This window comes from Artemia sp. Qi Xiang Cuo, chromosome 17 (assembly GCF_049724085.1).
Source record: "Artemia sp. Qi Xiang Cuo chromosome 17, ASM4972408v1, whole genome shotgun sequence".
NCBI classification, from domain to species: Eukaryota; Metazoa; Arthropoda; class Branchiopoda; order Anostraca; family Artemiidae; genus Artemia; species Artemia sp. Qi Xiang Cuo.
In genome coordinates this window covers 5,855,041-5,872,674 of record NC_142810.1, presented here as the reverse complement: position 1 = coordinate 5,872,674, position 17,634 = coordinate 5,855,041, and the positions used below count along the sequence as shown (strand labels likewise).

General features: G+C 34.5%; 1 protein-coding gene across 2 annotated transcripts in view; it reads right to left on the bottom strand.

The window, feature by feature from the left end:
* The window catches only part of CLIP-190 (Cytoplasmic linker protein 190), a 231,548-nt gene that overhangs the window by 40,740 nt on the left and 173,174 nt on the right, over window positions 1–17,634 (bottom strand). For both annotated transcript variants that reach the window (XM_089103477.1, XM_089103478.1), the window contains 3 exons: window positions 9,942–11,189; window positions 6,251–6,517; window positions 1,354–2,963 (listed from right to left, as the gene is read on the bottom strand). In XM_089103477.1, the coding sequence (XP_088959603.1) occupies window positions 1,354–2,963; window positions 6,251–6,517; window positions 9,942–11,189 (3,125 nt within the window). The remainder of the gene's footprint in view (window positions 1–1,353; window positions 2,964–6,250; window positions 6,518–9,941; window positions 11,190–17,634) is intronic.

Genomic DNA, 17,634 nt, shown 5'->3' with positions numbered 1-17,634 from the left:
TGTTGGGCTCAGGCGGTTTGGTGCTGCGGTGAGCCGCTAGTAGTAGTAGTAGTAGTAATGTTAGACTATGCCAGAAAATATTAAATAGTTCAATAGTTGGTTGAAACATAGATAAGAGATTAATTTAATGAAATAATTTTCATAAAGAAGCCCCCTTTTTTAGAAGGGGTTTTCCCCTTTTCCTGCAACGATGAAATTTTTTCAATCTGTATCGTTGGTCCCAAACTCAGTGAATTTTACATATTTGGAAACAATTCAAAAGATACTTTTTTATGAGTATACAATTGCCAAAATTCAGTTTTCAGAGTTTCGGTGTCTATTGACAGGGGTCTCTCTTTACTTAACCCGCGTTCAACATATCCTATTACCATTGATTGTCACTCAAAGCCAGTGAAAACATTTCTCTTTCAAAGAGAACGATTATCATTGGCTGTTAGTGACAAAGATCAACTGTTTGGAATTTGGGAACAGGGGATAAGTTTCCCGAATATTACCCTTCCCAGCCCTAAATTCGGGAGCTATTTTTTGGGTGAGGGATACTAGCTGAAGAAAATGTCAGAATCGGGCAAGTTATGTCGAACACATAAGGAATTATGCAAGACATAAAAAAGTTTGGAATTTGGGAACAGGGGATAAGTTTAAAGAACCCCCTTGCGTGTATGTCAGCTGTTTCTTAGTAAATTTTTCAGCCATCCAAATTTCAATTCACTATCTCAGTCCAATCACAGTTCAGTTTAATTTACCATTCACCATTCACCATCCACAGAAAGGTTCAATTTTCTTTAATGTATCTTTACCTTTATGGCAGGGGCGTCGTTTTTTTTTTGGGGGGGGGGGGAATGGAGGGAAAGTTGTCCCCCCAATAATTTGTAAACATTATTATATAGCTATGCCCCTTGATTATCCAGATAAGGACCCCTCTTTCCCCCCCCCCCCATAAAAATGCGGGAGCTACGGCCCTGATTTATGGTACTATATGGCACAGTCTTCAGCTTTCACTGTGATCTTTACTTGATATGGAAAATGATTCAAATTTTGCCCCCCCCAAGATTTTGACGAAATTACGCCACTGTTTCGGAGATCAATAATGATTTAGATTGGTTTATAAATGGACGCTGGAAAATGTTATTATTATTATTTTTGTTAACTATTTAACTATTGTTGTTTAAATAGTTACATATTTATATTATCTGTTAATAGTTTATTAAACTATATGAATTATATATTTAAATAATTATTTGTTAATAGTTTGTTAAATATGTTAACTATTCTTTTGTTATCTTAATGTTTAAATATATTATAAAATTGTATGCCTATGATCAAACACAAAATAAAAAGATGGAAGCCACTTACGCTTTGAGAGCTATGGTACGAGACTCCTCTTCTGCTTTCGAAATACGTTCGTTAAGTTTTCGTTCGATTTCATTAAAAGTCGATTTCATTTCTTCGGTTTTCGATTCCAGATTTTTAATCAAGCTCTCTTTTTCATTAATTATTCCACCAAGCAAGATCTTTTCATTTTCCAATTCCTTTCTCTTTTTAGTTTCAAAATCTAAATTACGTTTCAACTCTTCAAATTCATTTCTAGTTTTTTCAAAAGTACTTTCTTTCTCTTTCTCATTTTCACCATATTGTAATTTTTTGTTGCTAAACTCTTCTTTGAGTCTTTCTAGTTCCATTTGAAGACCTTGATTTCGACTCTCTAAATCACTCAACTTGTTTCCATCCACGTTTAACGCAACAATTTCGCTTTCAAGTCTATCAATTTTATTAAGTAAATTGGCTTTCTCTTCACTCGCAGCTACTAAAGATTGTTCTAACTGAGTGGCGACTTCCCCTAATCCAACTATCTTTGAGGTTAATTGCGATAATTGCTTTTCAAGTAAGTCAAGCTTTTTTGCTTTATTATCTGCTTCGATCTGTGACTTTGATAGTGACTCAGATGTAGCGCTTAGACTAGATTTTAAATTTTGTATCTCACTATCACGATCTTTCATTACTATTAAATTAGAGTCATATTTGGCTTTATAGCAATCAAGTTCTGCATTTGATGAGACTAATTGACTCTTATTTTCAGTGAATTCCAACTCAAGACTAGATAATTTTGCTAATAAAGCAATTTTTTCACTATTCTCAAATTCAAACTTGTCTGACAGAGTTGCCATTAACTTTTTCTCGGCCACAATTGCAGTGGCAAGGGTTGCATTTTCATTTGAAAGTTCTGCCAGTTTCTGATCTTTTTCTGATATTTTCACAATTAGATCCACTTTTTCACAATCTTCTGCATCACATTTGTTAGTAAGATTTGCCACAGCTATCTTTTCACTTTCTAAATCAGTTGACAGCGTTGCATTTTCATTTGAAAGGATTAATAGCTTCTGCTCTTTTTCGGCCAGTTCTTTCTCCCTGTTTGATAATAAACATTCCATTTCTGATACTTTATTTTCAGCTTTTTTGAACCCTTCACGAAGTTCAGTGATTTCAGCGTCTTTGTCTGCCAATATTAATACTTTCTCTTTTTCGGCATTTATAATTTGTTCTTTAATGGTTTCAATTTCATTTTTATAACCATTTACCTCACAATTTAATTTTGAACATTCAGAAAGACTAGCATCAAATCTTGATTGTAATTCCCCAATTTTTTTATCAGACGAAGAAGATAGATCTTTCAATTCCTGTTTACTTTTAGAAAGCGCATCAGTAATACATCTCAACTCTTCATGTTTAGCTTTCAGATTTTGTGAGTTTTGCTCATTTTCGCTGCGCAGTTTTTCACAAATATTTTCTAGACTTTTAATTTTTGCAGACAGTTCGCAATTCTCTTGTTGGAAATTTGTTAATTTCTCATTTGCTAATGACAGGTCTTTCAGAAGAGTATTGTCGGCAGATTGTAGCTTGGCTTCAAGGTCTTGTCTAGATTTTATCTGAATAGCAAGATTGGCTTCAGAAGTACTCAGCTTTCCCTAGAAATGAAACAGACATAAACGTAATAAAACATACTCGTATTTTTCTTCAGTACTCTTTTCCCCCTGAAATCGAACAAATTTTCAGGAAATCGGGGGGGGGGGGGGCAAGGATATTTCGTCCTATAATTTTATCGGATGTTCGCTAATCTCTAATAATTTAATTTGAGATCTTTCACGAGACAAGGAAATGATAAACATAGCAAATCGTATGTGGAGCTGCACGAGGCACTAAACTTGCTGCCCTCTTGTTTTTAGCCGCCAGTAACTATGTTTTATATGACAACACTGACGAAAGATTCAATTTTGTGGATGATTTGTTAGCCCTGCTGACATAGAATCTCATTCATAGGTCTCAAATGATCCCCCAATTCAATAGTGACCTAAAAGACAAATTCAAAGATCAGTGCAGTTCAAATGAGTTTCAGATTAACATCAATAAGACAAAAATGATGGGCTTCATTGGTACCAAGCAAAATTATAACTACAAATTCAGCGACATTTTGTTTACAAAAAGAAGAAGAAGAAGAAGATTGCGCCGAAGAAGAAGAAGATTTACGTTGACTTCATCAAGAATTCAACGTAAATTTGAGCAATATTAAAGAATTGAAGCTTTGAATAAACCCATTTAATGAGCCCTCTAAGACAATGGACAGGTAACTTTCTGTGACCAGGAAGTTATTTTTTTTGTGTATAAATATAGTTTGTATTAATTATAATACTTTAGCGTGTCTACTGATGATGAAGATTTACAATGTCTTCAAAATATCCAGAACTTTTACATATATTTTCACTGTCTAACAAAAGGACATATCCCTATTTGGAACTCTTATTTGTTTTTGTTTTGATGCGCTTCAATCCTCTGAAAAGAGAAGTTGCTTGCCCTGAAAAAAGAAGTTGCTTGCCCTGACCCCTGGTAATCTACCACTTCGACTGCAGTCGTCCTTGGTGTGACGTTTAGTAACGATTGTTCATTTAGCCTACACGTTACGAACTTTGTAAGAAAGAGCAACTACGCGCTGCGATCCTTAACCACACTACGTCGATTCAGGTTTCCTATAAAGTGATTAATGCTCGCGTACACCAGTTATGTACGCCCTTTGCTTGAATACGTATGCCCAGTTTGAGGACCACAAGCGCAAACCATCGACTACTTCAGCGACAAAACTGAAGCAGTGCAAAAAAGAGCCTTAAAAATCCTGCTAGGAACCAAGTATGTCACTTACGAATCTGCCCTCGCAACTATACGAATTCCAATCCGCAAAGAACGCAGATGCCACCTGAAATGTAAGTATGGATATTGTACTGGTAACCACGGTTGCCACCAGATATTGGCGCGGAAATGGTACTGCACCACTTATTTGGAGGGAAAAGCCTCGCTAGCGCCAAATATTGTAATTGAATGTTTCGCGGTCACCACTACTGTACCGTAACTATAGATTATGTTAATACACTATTACTGTATACTCTGATCTAGGGTCTGGTAACGTGATCGAACGGTCAAACGGCCAACTCTTTAGGTCAAGGGTACCACAACTTGTGTCACCCCTAACATCTCTAGCTATCCCTTTTGAGGGTAAACGGCCCCCCGTCGATAAACTAGAGCCGGTAATTCTCGCAACCTCTTTTTCCTACCCTGCCCGGGTCCCTGGAAAAATAATCTCACACGGCTGTAGAAAATAGCTTACTTGCATTCTTCTAAAAGGTCACAAAACACACATCTATAACTCTCACTTAGAGACTCCTTAAACGGAGTCTCTAAATGGACCAAAAGATAATGAAAGAATCATTACACATAAAAGTGATAGAACACATAAAAGAATCTTGGCACTTGGGATGTGGCTCAGTGTGACGTGGGCCAATCTAATGTATCAAGTCCCTCAATTGAATTTGCCCTATGCATATATTAAGAACCAATGGCTGGAGATCTAGTAAGCCCATGTGATGACTCATAGAGAATTGTAATCCAGTCAACTTATTTTCTCTTGCAAAATGGTCTTGCAAAAGGGCCTTGACGACGAGAGTTTAACTTACAATTGAAAATTATATTATAGGCAAATCCAAGCAAATGTAATTAAGAAAAGGAAAATAGATCATGTATCTGAAAAGAGAAAGAAAAGGGGCGGGAAGCCCCAACAATGAACACTCCGTACTTTTGAGTGATAAAAAAAACGTTCTCTACTACTCCTCGCCACAGCAATCAACCAAAACACACGACACAAGAACAAGCTTGAACCAGGGCACTGCAGAACTAAACGTTTCATTAATTCATTCATCCCTTTTCTTACTAGTGTCATATTTTCTTACAGTGTCAAAGCCGACCTGGCTAAGTGGACGTGCGCTGGGTTAAGAATTTTTTGTCCAAGGGGCACGGGTTCGATCCCTGGGGTGGCCAGTTATTTGGTTTGGGACGCGGGTCAGTGGTGTGACTCTGTAAGTTTAGCCAGAGCCGACCCAGCTCTAAATGGGTACCTGGAGATATTTGGGGAAAGTAAACAGGAAGGGTGTGGGAAAGCACAGAATGGCTGGCCCCCTATTGCACTTCATGACTGAAGGGCCAAGAAACGGAGATCAGCACCGCCGGTTTGGACCTTAAGGGTCTAGTACCGTCATACTTACTTACTTACATCATGGTAACTGTCATGTGACATGTTTACCATGGTAATTCTATCATGTTAGGTAATTCTTTAAAAGCATTTATAAAAATATTTTCTTGCACCCCCCAAATTTTTCTTCTACCCTTGAGGTGTGTTCGCCCCAGCCACGAGCACCTGGTCGAGCACCTGGGTCTAGTACCGTCATACTTACTTACTTACTTTACTTACTAGTGTCATAAAATACACTTACTGCTTAGCATGTCGTAAAAGATACCGCAAATTAGTTGCGGCATTAGCCCTAACTACGATAGCTATTTTATTAAATGGTTCTTGGTTGTCTTTGGGACTAAATTTCCCCCAGAATCAAAAAAAAATTGCAATAATAGTAACAGTAATATAGCTTACAGTAATAGTAACAGTAATAAAACTTTGCAAACAAGTAATAGAGGCAATATTTTAAGTAATTGTTGATGTTTTAAGTAACTTAATATTTTAAGAAACTGAATTTTTTGTAATTGTTAATATTTTAAGTAACTGTTATTTGCAATAGCAGCAATCTAGGATGATATTGTTTGACTCTGAGAATAACCTAATGAGCAAATGAATAGCCTGATCAAATTTGGTATTAATGTTTTTACGGTTTTTGCCGAATTACGATTGCACGTAGGAAAAAAAAGAACAAAAGACAACCTTGAAGTCTTCTATTTCTTCATCAAATTTTTGCTTTTCATCCTTGTAACTTTTTCGCAGTTCTTCCAGCTCTTCTTTCAACTTAGCTCCCAATTCTTCCGTTTCTTGATTCTTGCTTGCTAAACCTGTTCTTAGCTTTTCTAATTCTTCGAGTCTACTGTTGAGTGCTTCTTTTTCTTCTTTCAAACGTTGACAGCTTTGTATTAGCTCTCCGATTTCTTTCGTTAGAGAAGAGTTTGCAACTTCTAAACTAGAAACTTTCTGCTCCTAAAGATTAAAAACGTAAATAATAATAATATAACTTCACTCAAAAATGGCTAAAAAATATATACAAAAAGAATGAGAGATGGCAGCAGCCACCCCATCCGAGAATTTTTGCCCCCCCCCCTCCTAGATTTTAGAAAAGCTTTTGAGGAAGGTCATCTTTTTCGATCAAACTCGCTGCTACTCAGTGGTTTAGTGAGTCTTTATCTTATTTGTCCATGACGGCAAGTATCGTACTCAAGAATACTTATTTTTGGATAATTTTGGGCTTCAGCATGGCTTTTCTTCTAACGAGGTCAACTTTCAACTACCGTCTTAAGCCTAGAACGCGTTTTCAAAATAGCATAACTCCTTTATGCCGTCCTAGTCAAGTGGCTACCACGCAACACTTGAAATTCTTTATCCGTGAGAACAGAGGTTCGAGCCCTGGTGGCGCTGGTTATTTACTTTGAAACGGGGGTCAGTGCACTTCCCCCCATTGCACTTCCTGAATAAAGGGCGATGAAACAGAGATGAACACCGCCAGTTGGGATTGTAAAGTGCAATGAAACTTTTCATTTTTTACTGTCACTTTCACTTGATTTGGTAAAATTGGCTGCAACGTTATCCCCCCCCCCCCCAGTGTTTTGATGAAATTACGCCACTGATCTACAGTTTGGTCTGTTTACTTCTATATGAATAACATTCATCTGTCATATAATTAACCAGTTTTACGATATTTCAAAGGCCTTTGCTCCTGAAAAAATAAAAGCTTGGGCCATAAACATAGTTATAATTTGAAGTTTATTATATTTACATGTACACACATAACATTCAATCTCATCTGACACATACTTCGGCAATTTTCAGGTTTTTCGGTGGCCCCTCCAATCTGGAAAAGCAAAACTCGGTCCAAAAATGATACATAAAATTCAAACCCATCTGTCATGTATATTACGCCTGTTCTTGTGTGTTTCGAAAGTCCTCCGATCTGAAAAAATAAAACTTGGGCCAAAAAGACGGCCCTAGTCTATTGTTTACTTTACTTGTATGTACATACGTAACTTTCTAACACATTTGTCATATAATTCGATTGTTTTGAGGTTTCTTCGAAGGCCTCTCCCTCCTGGAGCAATAAAACATTTGACCTAAAATATGGCCCTAATCAATAGTTTATTCTATTTACATGTGCATGCTTAATATCCATACGCACCTGTTTTATAATTCACTAGTTTTGGGGTTTTCGAAAGCCCTTCCTTCTGGAAAAATAAAGGCAAAATGTGGCCCTAATTTACAGTTATTATCTGTACCACGGTGTTGTTGTTCGCTGAACTTTTTTGAATTTCAAATTTTTAACATGTCACAATGGTATAACCTTACAATCCCCCATGTCCCAAAAGAAAATCAAGATTCTTAAAACTTTTTAGATTTTTCACACATTTGATCTGTTTTTTTTCCGCAATTTATTCCTAAATTGCATTGTCCCCCCCCCCACCTCCATAAAATTTTATTTTAATAAACTATACGCACATGGTCCATATTCATTAAATGCAGTTTGTGTCTGAGAGGAACAGAGCCCAGCAAAGGAGACAGAAGATTTTAATTACATTGGGAAGGCCTACACAACAGCTTTGAAAAAGGAATTTCTAGAATCATACGTCCTTCAAATGCTAATTTGCGGACCACTGAAAAGGGACGACCCCCCCCCCAACAGCTATGGTGTTTTTATCAAAACTAGATTTTCTCATGCTGAGATTCAAAAACTTTGAACCTCTGTTCATCTGTTACAGAGGTTTGAACCTCATACAGAGGTTCAAGAGATTCAAAACCTTTTTAATATTGTATTCTGATTTTACCCTTTTCTTTTAGAATTAAGGTTATGATTCTGCCCTTAAGAATTTCTTATCTTCAGCCAACTTGGCCTTAACGTCGTTGCTCCTAAACTACTATTTAACATAATCGATGCATCATGGTAGACATGTTTACAATGGTAATTCTACCATGTTAGGTAATTCTTTAAAAGCATTTATAGAAATATTTTCTTGCACCCCCAAAACTTTTTTTCTTTTACCCTCGAGGTGTGTTCACCCCAGCTACAAGTACCTGGTCGACCTTAACAACAAATTACCATAGTTTCTTCTTGCAAATATCATCCTAATGTCAAAATTACTAAAAGTTATCCAAAAACTTCCTAACATTAAAAATATTTTGTCTCTTAACCCAAATGGTGTACGCAGATCTTCTTTTACTCAATTTTTTTTTTACATTTTTACATTTTTAAAACCTCTTAGACATTTCAAAAATTTCCTTTTTTCCTGACTAGTCCTATTATATATATTATATATTATATTATATATATATATATATATATATATATATATATATATATATATATATATATATATATATATATATATATATATATTGTGGTTTTATTGACCCGGAAGTGCCCAATTCGGCCAACCCGGGCTTGTGATAATTTTTTTTTTGAGAAATAAATTTTAGATTATTCTTTTACCACAAGGGCATGTACACCCCCGTCAGGAGCCCTTGTTGACCTTGCTCAAAAATTGTCACAGTTTCTTCTTGATTATATCATCATAATATCTTTTTCCATGGCTATTGTACCAATTGAATCATAGTTTTTTTAATGGTACTTGTTTAATTTTATAAATCAATCCTCAGAAATCTTTTCTCGCAAACCCCGAACATCTAATCTCTTCACTCTTCTTTTGCCCCAGAGGTATGTACACCTCAGTCAGGAGCCCTTTCAATCTTAGAAAAATTATAATAGTTTCTTCCCATTAATAGTTTCTTAATATCTTGCTAATGTCATAGCACCATGAAAATTGTACCACGTTTACATGATAATGGTACCACTTCAGTGTACATGTTTAGATACCTTTATAAAACCACCTCCCACAAATATTTTCTCACACACCAAACATCGTATCTCTTATCCACAAGGGAATAGGCCGCCAAATCAGGAGCTTCTGAACGACTTTCAAGAAATTGCCATAGTATCTCCTTACTAATATCATCCTTTTGTAAACAAGGTTTGCAAGTATTTTCATAGACTCCCCAAATTCATCTTCACTTTTTTTTGTAAAAATCTTTTCTTGCAACCCCAAAAACTATACTTCCGAGCCAAGGGTGCGTACGCCCTAGAAGGGAGCCCTTGTCTACCTTAACAACAAATTAGCATGGTTCTTCCTACAAATATCATCGTAATAGCCAACTAAAACCAGAGTATTACGGTAATTGTACCATGTGAATCATGGTAATTTTACTATTTTAAGGTACTTGTTTTGATATCTTGATAAAACAGCCCCAGAAATCTTTTCTCACACCCCCCGAACATCTTATCTCCTACCCGTACGGGAATGTGCCGCCAAATCAGGGGCTTCTGAACAAATTTTACCAAGAAATTGCCATAGTATCCACTTACTAATATCATCCTTTCGTTATCAAGGTTTGCAAGTTTATTCTTAACCTCCACTAATTCTTCCTCCCTTTTCGTTTTCTCTTCTTCTAGTAGAGACTTCGCCCGATCCAAGGACTTCACTTCCATCCTCAACAAATCCAATTCCCTTTCAAACTGAATTCTTCCATCCTCATTCTCTTTCAAGGATTTGGTCAGATTCTCTTTCCCACTTTTTAATTCTTCTTCAAACATAGTCAGTTTGATGTCTAAATTTGTTAACTGGCTTTCATATTTTTCTACAGTTTCTTTCATTTCTAGATCATGTTTAGCCTTCAGTTCTTCATTGTCATTTGATTTCAACTTTACCTCATTGCCATGTGTTTCTAATTGATCATTGAGATCATTCACCATTTTTTTGTTCGATTCTAGAGATTTTTCGATTTCTACTTTTGTAGCAGATAGTATATTTATTCTCAAATCATTTTCATTATTCACTTCTTTCAGTTTTTGATTCTCACTCAATATATTAATTAGCTCACTTTGAGATTTTTCTAATTGATTTTTGAGATCATCAACCAGTTTCTTAGTCTCATCTAGAGATGCATCACTTTCCAGTTTTCCATTGGAAAATTTATCGATTGCCAAGTCTTTTTCGGTAATCAATTCTTTTAATTTTTCATTTTCTACCATTGCATTCTTAATTTTATTTTCCACTTCTAATTTTTCCTTTTTAATAACATCTTTGAGCTCATCCAATTCAGACTGAAGCTTAATTATGAGTTCATTCTTTTGATTAAGCTCCTTCACAATTTCATCATTTTCATCAGTTTTACTAATCTTGATATTTGCCGACTCATAATTTACTTTCTCAATATCCTTTTTCAGTTTATCATTTTCTGCTTGTAAAGACGATTTCCCTTCTTCAATTTCCTTCAATTCTTCATCGTGACGAATAAGTGCCTTTGTTAGCTCACTTTTAGTCTCGTCAATAATTATTTGAAGACATTTTTTCTCTTTGTCTAATTCTTCAAGATTCTTTCGTTCCAATTCTTCTATTTCTTTTACATGTTCTACTAGTATCCGATTTAGTTCATTTTTCTCTAGTTTTAATGCATCTTCTAAATTTTTGACCTTTTCGCTGAGTTTTAACGACTCTTCTATTTTTTCTCCTTCTTCTTTTGATTGTTTTTCATATTTTTCTATTCGCTCCTTGTCACTTTTGAGTTGGCTTTCTAAATCATTAATTTTCTTTTGATTTGCTTCATTCATAGCCTAAAAGGAAGAATAATTATTTATTCTTAAAAAAAAGAACAAACAAATGACGAAAACTGTTAACCACTGAAAACCATTAAATATTGCGAATATTTCGGCCGAAACAGATACACGGCCGTTATCAGTGTAAATAGAAGATAAAACAGAATAACTTAATATAATAAATAAATATAATAAATAAAATGACTGAAGCAATATAAAATACAAAACAGAATAAAATACACAAAGGAAAATAAATAGATTAACATGAAAGTTGTAAGAGGCAGCTAATCACACGAACTGCAAATATCGTCTGAGATGTAAACCTGGATATGAGCTGGCATCTTGCCAGGTTCTAACATATCTGGATTTCATGAGGTTGCAAAGGTCTTAAAGTTAGGTTGCGACCCTAAAACTTACTTTACTAAAAGTGTAATAGATGAGATGAGATGGGTTTTATTTTCAACTAATAATTACATAATACTTAACTGGCACTTGCCACATTGTTTAAATAACACTATCAACCAAACGTATAAAATGGTAAGAACGTTTGACGCTTTATTAAGCCGCTATTGTGGCTTGAGCAGCGTCACACAATCGTTCATCATAAACCAAACTCATTCACTCTTCTTACTCTTAATCTTACCCAAAAATGAAGGGTGTATCTTGCACTTTCCAACATTGTGTTAAGAAAGTGACAGGGGTTCTTCTAGAGGACTGTTTCTCAACCTTTTGATGTCACCCTCCCCCCCCCCCCACACCACACACAAAAAAGAATAGGTGAAAAACAAAGCTGGCTACCTCAAAACCTCTTTATAATAAATAATAATTTGGGCCTAATTATATATTTTCTTCTAGTTCAGTTATTCATCATTGTATTGACTAGTGAAGCCTGTCAGGTCGACAGACGAACGAAATAATTATTTTCTGTCAGACGACAAAAAAAGTGGTTTTTTCTCCTTTTTTTTGCAGATCAGGGACAACTTGTTTAGTCCTTCTCCCCTGTTTAGCCATGTTTCTGAAAGTTTTAAGTCAATTCCTAAGCTGTGAGACAAAAGAGAGTAGACTTACAGCAGTTATAATGTTAACTCACTTATAAGGAGAAAATACCCCCCCCCCTCTGCCTGATTACAATAGTCTAATATAGATTTTTCCCTCCACAAATATAATTACTACCAGATAGAAATTTATTCTCAATATTTAAGTTGTTACCAAAGGGGAAAAAGGCCTAAGGGTCGGTCTCAAACTTATGATCTCTAGATTGGATGTCTGGTACTCAACCATTTGAGCTAACTGGGCTTGTTAGTCATTTTTACATATTTGGTGAATTAAAATGAACAAATAAACAGGTTTAACCTTCTCATTTTTATTCAACTCATATGAACCTTTCATAGAAAGTTCGAAAACGTTCGAGTAAAACGATTCTTTGGGGCATAGCTACTTCTTATCCGTATCCATTAGCCAACACCCCAGTGAATTGTGTGAAACTATGTGATAATTCAGAACCGTTAGTTTTATTGGATAAATGGTCCGTAACAACATTTCATTTTTTTGGACGTTCAGGGACAAATGATATACCGTATGCCTGTGTGGCCTCTGACACTATATAGCACAGTACAGATATATAGATATCCATATATCTGTACTGTGATGTATAAACATCTTTTTAATAGTTCTCAGAATTTTCGCTCGATATTATTTTAGCTCTCTTCGGGCTAAAATAATATAATGCAGCTAATTTCCAAGTTCAATTTGGGTTCGTTTTCAAGAGAAAACAAATAAATTAACTTAAAAGACACTGCTCTGTGACGCAATCGACGTTAAAACCCATAAATCATAAGTTTCTTCGCTATCACGCAGAACGGCTCTCACTTCACTCCTCAAGACAACAACGCGCCTCCTCCGCAATTACTTACTATTACCTTAACTCCTTTCCTCTCTGGAAGCACAATCACCTCACCTAATTAATCTTAATAAAATCAAAAAATTAAATAAATCTTAAATACTAAACTTATTTTAATCCAGTTTAACTTCTAATAATTTGACCCTTCACAAAATACATTTCACCTGTGATGTTATGGTCTCTTTGTTACTTAATAAGGGCGCCAGATCTTTAAGTGTTCAATTGAATATATCTTATTGATAACCGAAGACTAGTGGTTCGATACAGTCCCCCTAGCCAAAAAAAAAACCTATAATAACTAAAAAAAAAAAAACAAAACACAAAGACCATTTGGAAAAATCAGAAACTCCGTATTTTCTAGATAGTGGATTTAGGGTTCTCAGACATATTGAATTTGACAATATAATTTTGATCAAGGCGATTCTTCTGATGTAGACATTGTAATCAAAAGCTGTTTTTTTAGAGTTTAGGTTACTATTAGCACAAATCACTCCGTACTTACGGTTCCCTACCACAAACTGCTTGAAAAGCTGATATAGCTTGTTCAATTTTTCTCTTGATAAAGTTAGCTATTTCACTATAATATTCAGTCCAACTTCCCAGATACTTAAATACTATGGCCTGCTTCATTACTTAATCTTTGCATTGCAGCATCATCGGAAAGCCAGATAAGGCCATTTCTTATGGCGGCAAGTCACTACTATCTTTGCAACATGTTAATCCAATATCATTTGGTAAGCAAAGAGCAGTTGAGTCTTTTCCTATAAGTTTCGCCACTCAAGGGCAGACGATATTTGAATCAAATATTACGAGCTCTCTTTCTCTCTCCCTCCCTGTGTCTTAATCACCCCTCTTTAAATTGCCCCCCCCCCAGTTAAATTCCCCGGGCCTCTCTCCCTAAATGTCGACTCTGCATTCGCCAATGATGGCTAGTATATACTTTATGTGTTACAGTGCATGTATCGAACAGTTTTGGGTAAGGAACTGTAAGTTAGGAGCGAAGCAGCCGAATAGTAACAGAAACTTTAAATAAAAGTAATTTTGCTAACTATTAATGCATCAAAGAATTGACTTTCTGTTGGATTCCAATTATTTAAAATCTATTAACTTTAATGTTATCCATAAAAAGCTACGAACCTCAAAATATTTGCCTGATTTTCGAAAAACGGAGTAAACACACTCAGAGTCAAGGGATCTTAATGAAAATCATACACTGTAAAAAAAATTGTTTGAGATTCAACAAAAATTGTTTGTAAATTTTATCAATAGCAAAATTGGAATTTCAACAGCTTAAATTGAATATTAGAGACCATTTTGGAATTCCATTATGATTATTGAATATCCAATCTATTGAAAAACAGAAATATTGGATTCCCATACCCGAATTGAATTTTCAAACACAAAATATTGGATTTTAAGATCCTTGTTTGTTGAATTTCCTGTTCTTTAATTGGATTTCCATCACTATCGTTGTTCAGTTTACTATGCCTACCATCTTGTAGAACAATAAACTAGTTTGCTGTTTTGACAGCTGCCAGGAATGATCCTTAATGACCAGTTTCAGATATAAGCCCGGACAGGTCTTTCTCCTACTCAGAGACAGACTTTTCCACTCACCATAAAGTTCACTTTAAAAAAAATTGATTTCCAACAAAATGTTGTGCTCGAATTCAAACAAGTTAAAAAAAATCCATTTTTTCTGTTGAAACTGTGACTTGCTTATTGAATTCCAATAAATTATTGAAATTATTAAGATTTATGCACTTTTCAGTAGAAAAAATGTAATTTTCGACGCAAATAGGCTATATTAATCAAAATGGTTTGGATTTCAACAGTAGGTTAAAATTTTTAGAATATCGTATTGAATTTGACTATGGTGCCATTTAAAGTGAATTTATGTACAAATGTTCTTATGAACATATGGCTTATCGAATAGTTACAGAGTATTAATAAAAGAGAGACTTTGGCCTTTTAAGTTCGGACATATTAAATGTTAATTTCATACTTTACGGGATTATTTCTGTACACTGTAAAAACAAATTGTTTGAGATTCAACACAAATTGTTTGTAATGTTTATCAACAGTAAAATTGGAATTTCAACAGCTTAAATTGAATATTAGACACCATTTTGGAATTTCATTATTATTATTCAATATCAAATCTACTAATAAACAAAAATGACGGATTGCCACACCCGAATTGAATTTTAAAAACACAGAATGTTGGATTTTAAGATCCTTATTGGATTTCAGTCTTGTTTGTTGGATTTCTTGTTCTTTAATTGTATTTCCATCACTATTGTTGTTCAATTTATTAGGCCGACAATCTTGTTGAACAATAAACTAGTTGGATGTTCTAACAGCAGCCAGGAATGGTCATTAATAATCAATTTCAGATATAAGCCCTAACAAGCCAGTCTCCTGCTCAGAGGCAGACTTTTCCACAGATCATAATAGTTTAGTGGAATTGTCGGTTTCCAGCGAAACCCGAGTAATCATACTGCAGAAATAATTCCGTAAAGTATGATATTAACATTAAAAGTCCGATTTTGTGTTTATCTAGAAAAGGCCAAAAAAGATTGTTTCTCTTTTATTAATACACTGTAACTATTCCATAAGCCATTAGTGATTTCCATTGCTCCAAATCATTAATTATAAACTAAAAATGATTGTACATAAATTTATGCATGTTCATAAGAACATTTGCACATACATTCACTTTAAATGGTACCATAGTAAAATTCAATATGATATTCTAGAAATTTCAATCTACTGTTGAAGTCCAAACCATTTCGATTAATGTAAACTATTTGCGTCGAAATTACATTTCTTTTTCTACTGAAAAGTGCATAAATCTTAATAATTTTAATAACTTGTTGGAATTTAATAAGCAAGTCACAATTCCAACAGAAAAACTGGATTTTTTTAAAACTTGTTTGAATTCAAGCAAAATATTTTGTTGGAAATCAATTTTTTTTACATTGTAGTATGATTACTTGGGTTTTGCTGGAAACCGACGATTCCACTAAACTTTTTGATGAGTGTAAAAGTCTGCCTCTGAGCAGGAGAAGGACCTGTTCGGGCTTATATCTGAAACTGGTCATTAATGACCATTCCTGGCACCTGTTAGAACATCCAACTAGTTTATTGTTCGATAAGATTGTAGGCCTGATAAATTTAACAACGATAGTAACGGAAATTCAATTAAAGAACAGGAAATTCAACAGACAAGATGGAAATCCAATAAAGATCTTAAAATCCAACATGTTGTGTTTGAAAATTCAACTCGGGTCTAGGAATCCAACATTTTGTTTCTCAACAGATTTGATATTCAATAATGATAGTGGAATTGCAAAATGGTCTCTAATATTCAATTTAAGCTGTAGAAATTCCAATTTTGTTGTTGGTAAACATTACAAACAATTTTTATTGAATCTCAAACAGATTTTGTTGAATCTCAACAATTTTTTTTACAGTATTTAGTGGAATCGTCGGTTTTCAGCGAAACCAAAGTAATCATACTACAGAAATAATCCCGTAAAGTATGATATTAACATTAAAGTCCTATCTTGGCTTTATATAGAAAAGGTCGAGAAAGATTGTTCACCTTTTATTAATACACTGTAATTATTTCGTAAGCCATAAATGATAAAAAAAATTCATACGATATTTTTCCATTGCTCCAAAATATTAATTATAAGCTAAAAATGTTCGTACATAAATCTGTGCAAGTTCATAAGAACATCTGTACATAAATTCACTTTAAATAGCACCATAGTCAAATTCAATATGATATTCAAGAGATTTCAATCTACTGTCGAAGACCAAACCATTTTGATTAATATAACCTATTTGCATCGAAAATTATATTTTTCCTAATGAAAAATGCATAAATCTTGAATTCAATTTCAATAATTTGTTTAAATTCAATAAGCAAATCACAATTCCAACAGAAAAATTGGATTTTTTTTTACTTGTTTGAATTCAAGCAAAACATTTTGTTGGAAATCAATTTTATTTTTAAGTTCACCATCTGATTCAACATATCAGAGAATCCAACTTTAGAGGTTTCAAAAGGTTTCAGAGGTTCCTATTTACAAAAAAGTGCATTTTTTTTGCCAGAAGAAAGATCTGTGCGTTTTTTTTTTATTTTCCAGGGGTGATCGTATCAAACCAACAGTCCTAGAAAATCAGAAAAGGACCCATTCAAATGACATTAAAAATTCGAGTGTCCTTTTTATGTGACTAAAAGGATGAAAGGTCCAGTAACTATGCCTCTGAGGATGACATGACCCCCCCCCCCCCCAATCCGTTGGCGCGAGTACTGTAAATTATGGAATTTGCCTATTGTTTACATTTTGTATTCGCTGTTGAAAAATACTCAGACATTTTCAGGGGAGGGGGGGGGGATTTTCCACAAGGAGAATTTTCCGTACGGAGAGAAGTTTTCAGATGAGATTTCCAGGAGAAATTTTACAAGGTTGGAATTCGCCATAATATATGCGAAATTCTTTTTATTTGCCTTAATTTCGCTTTGGCGACACAAATTTACATGTGCAAATG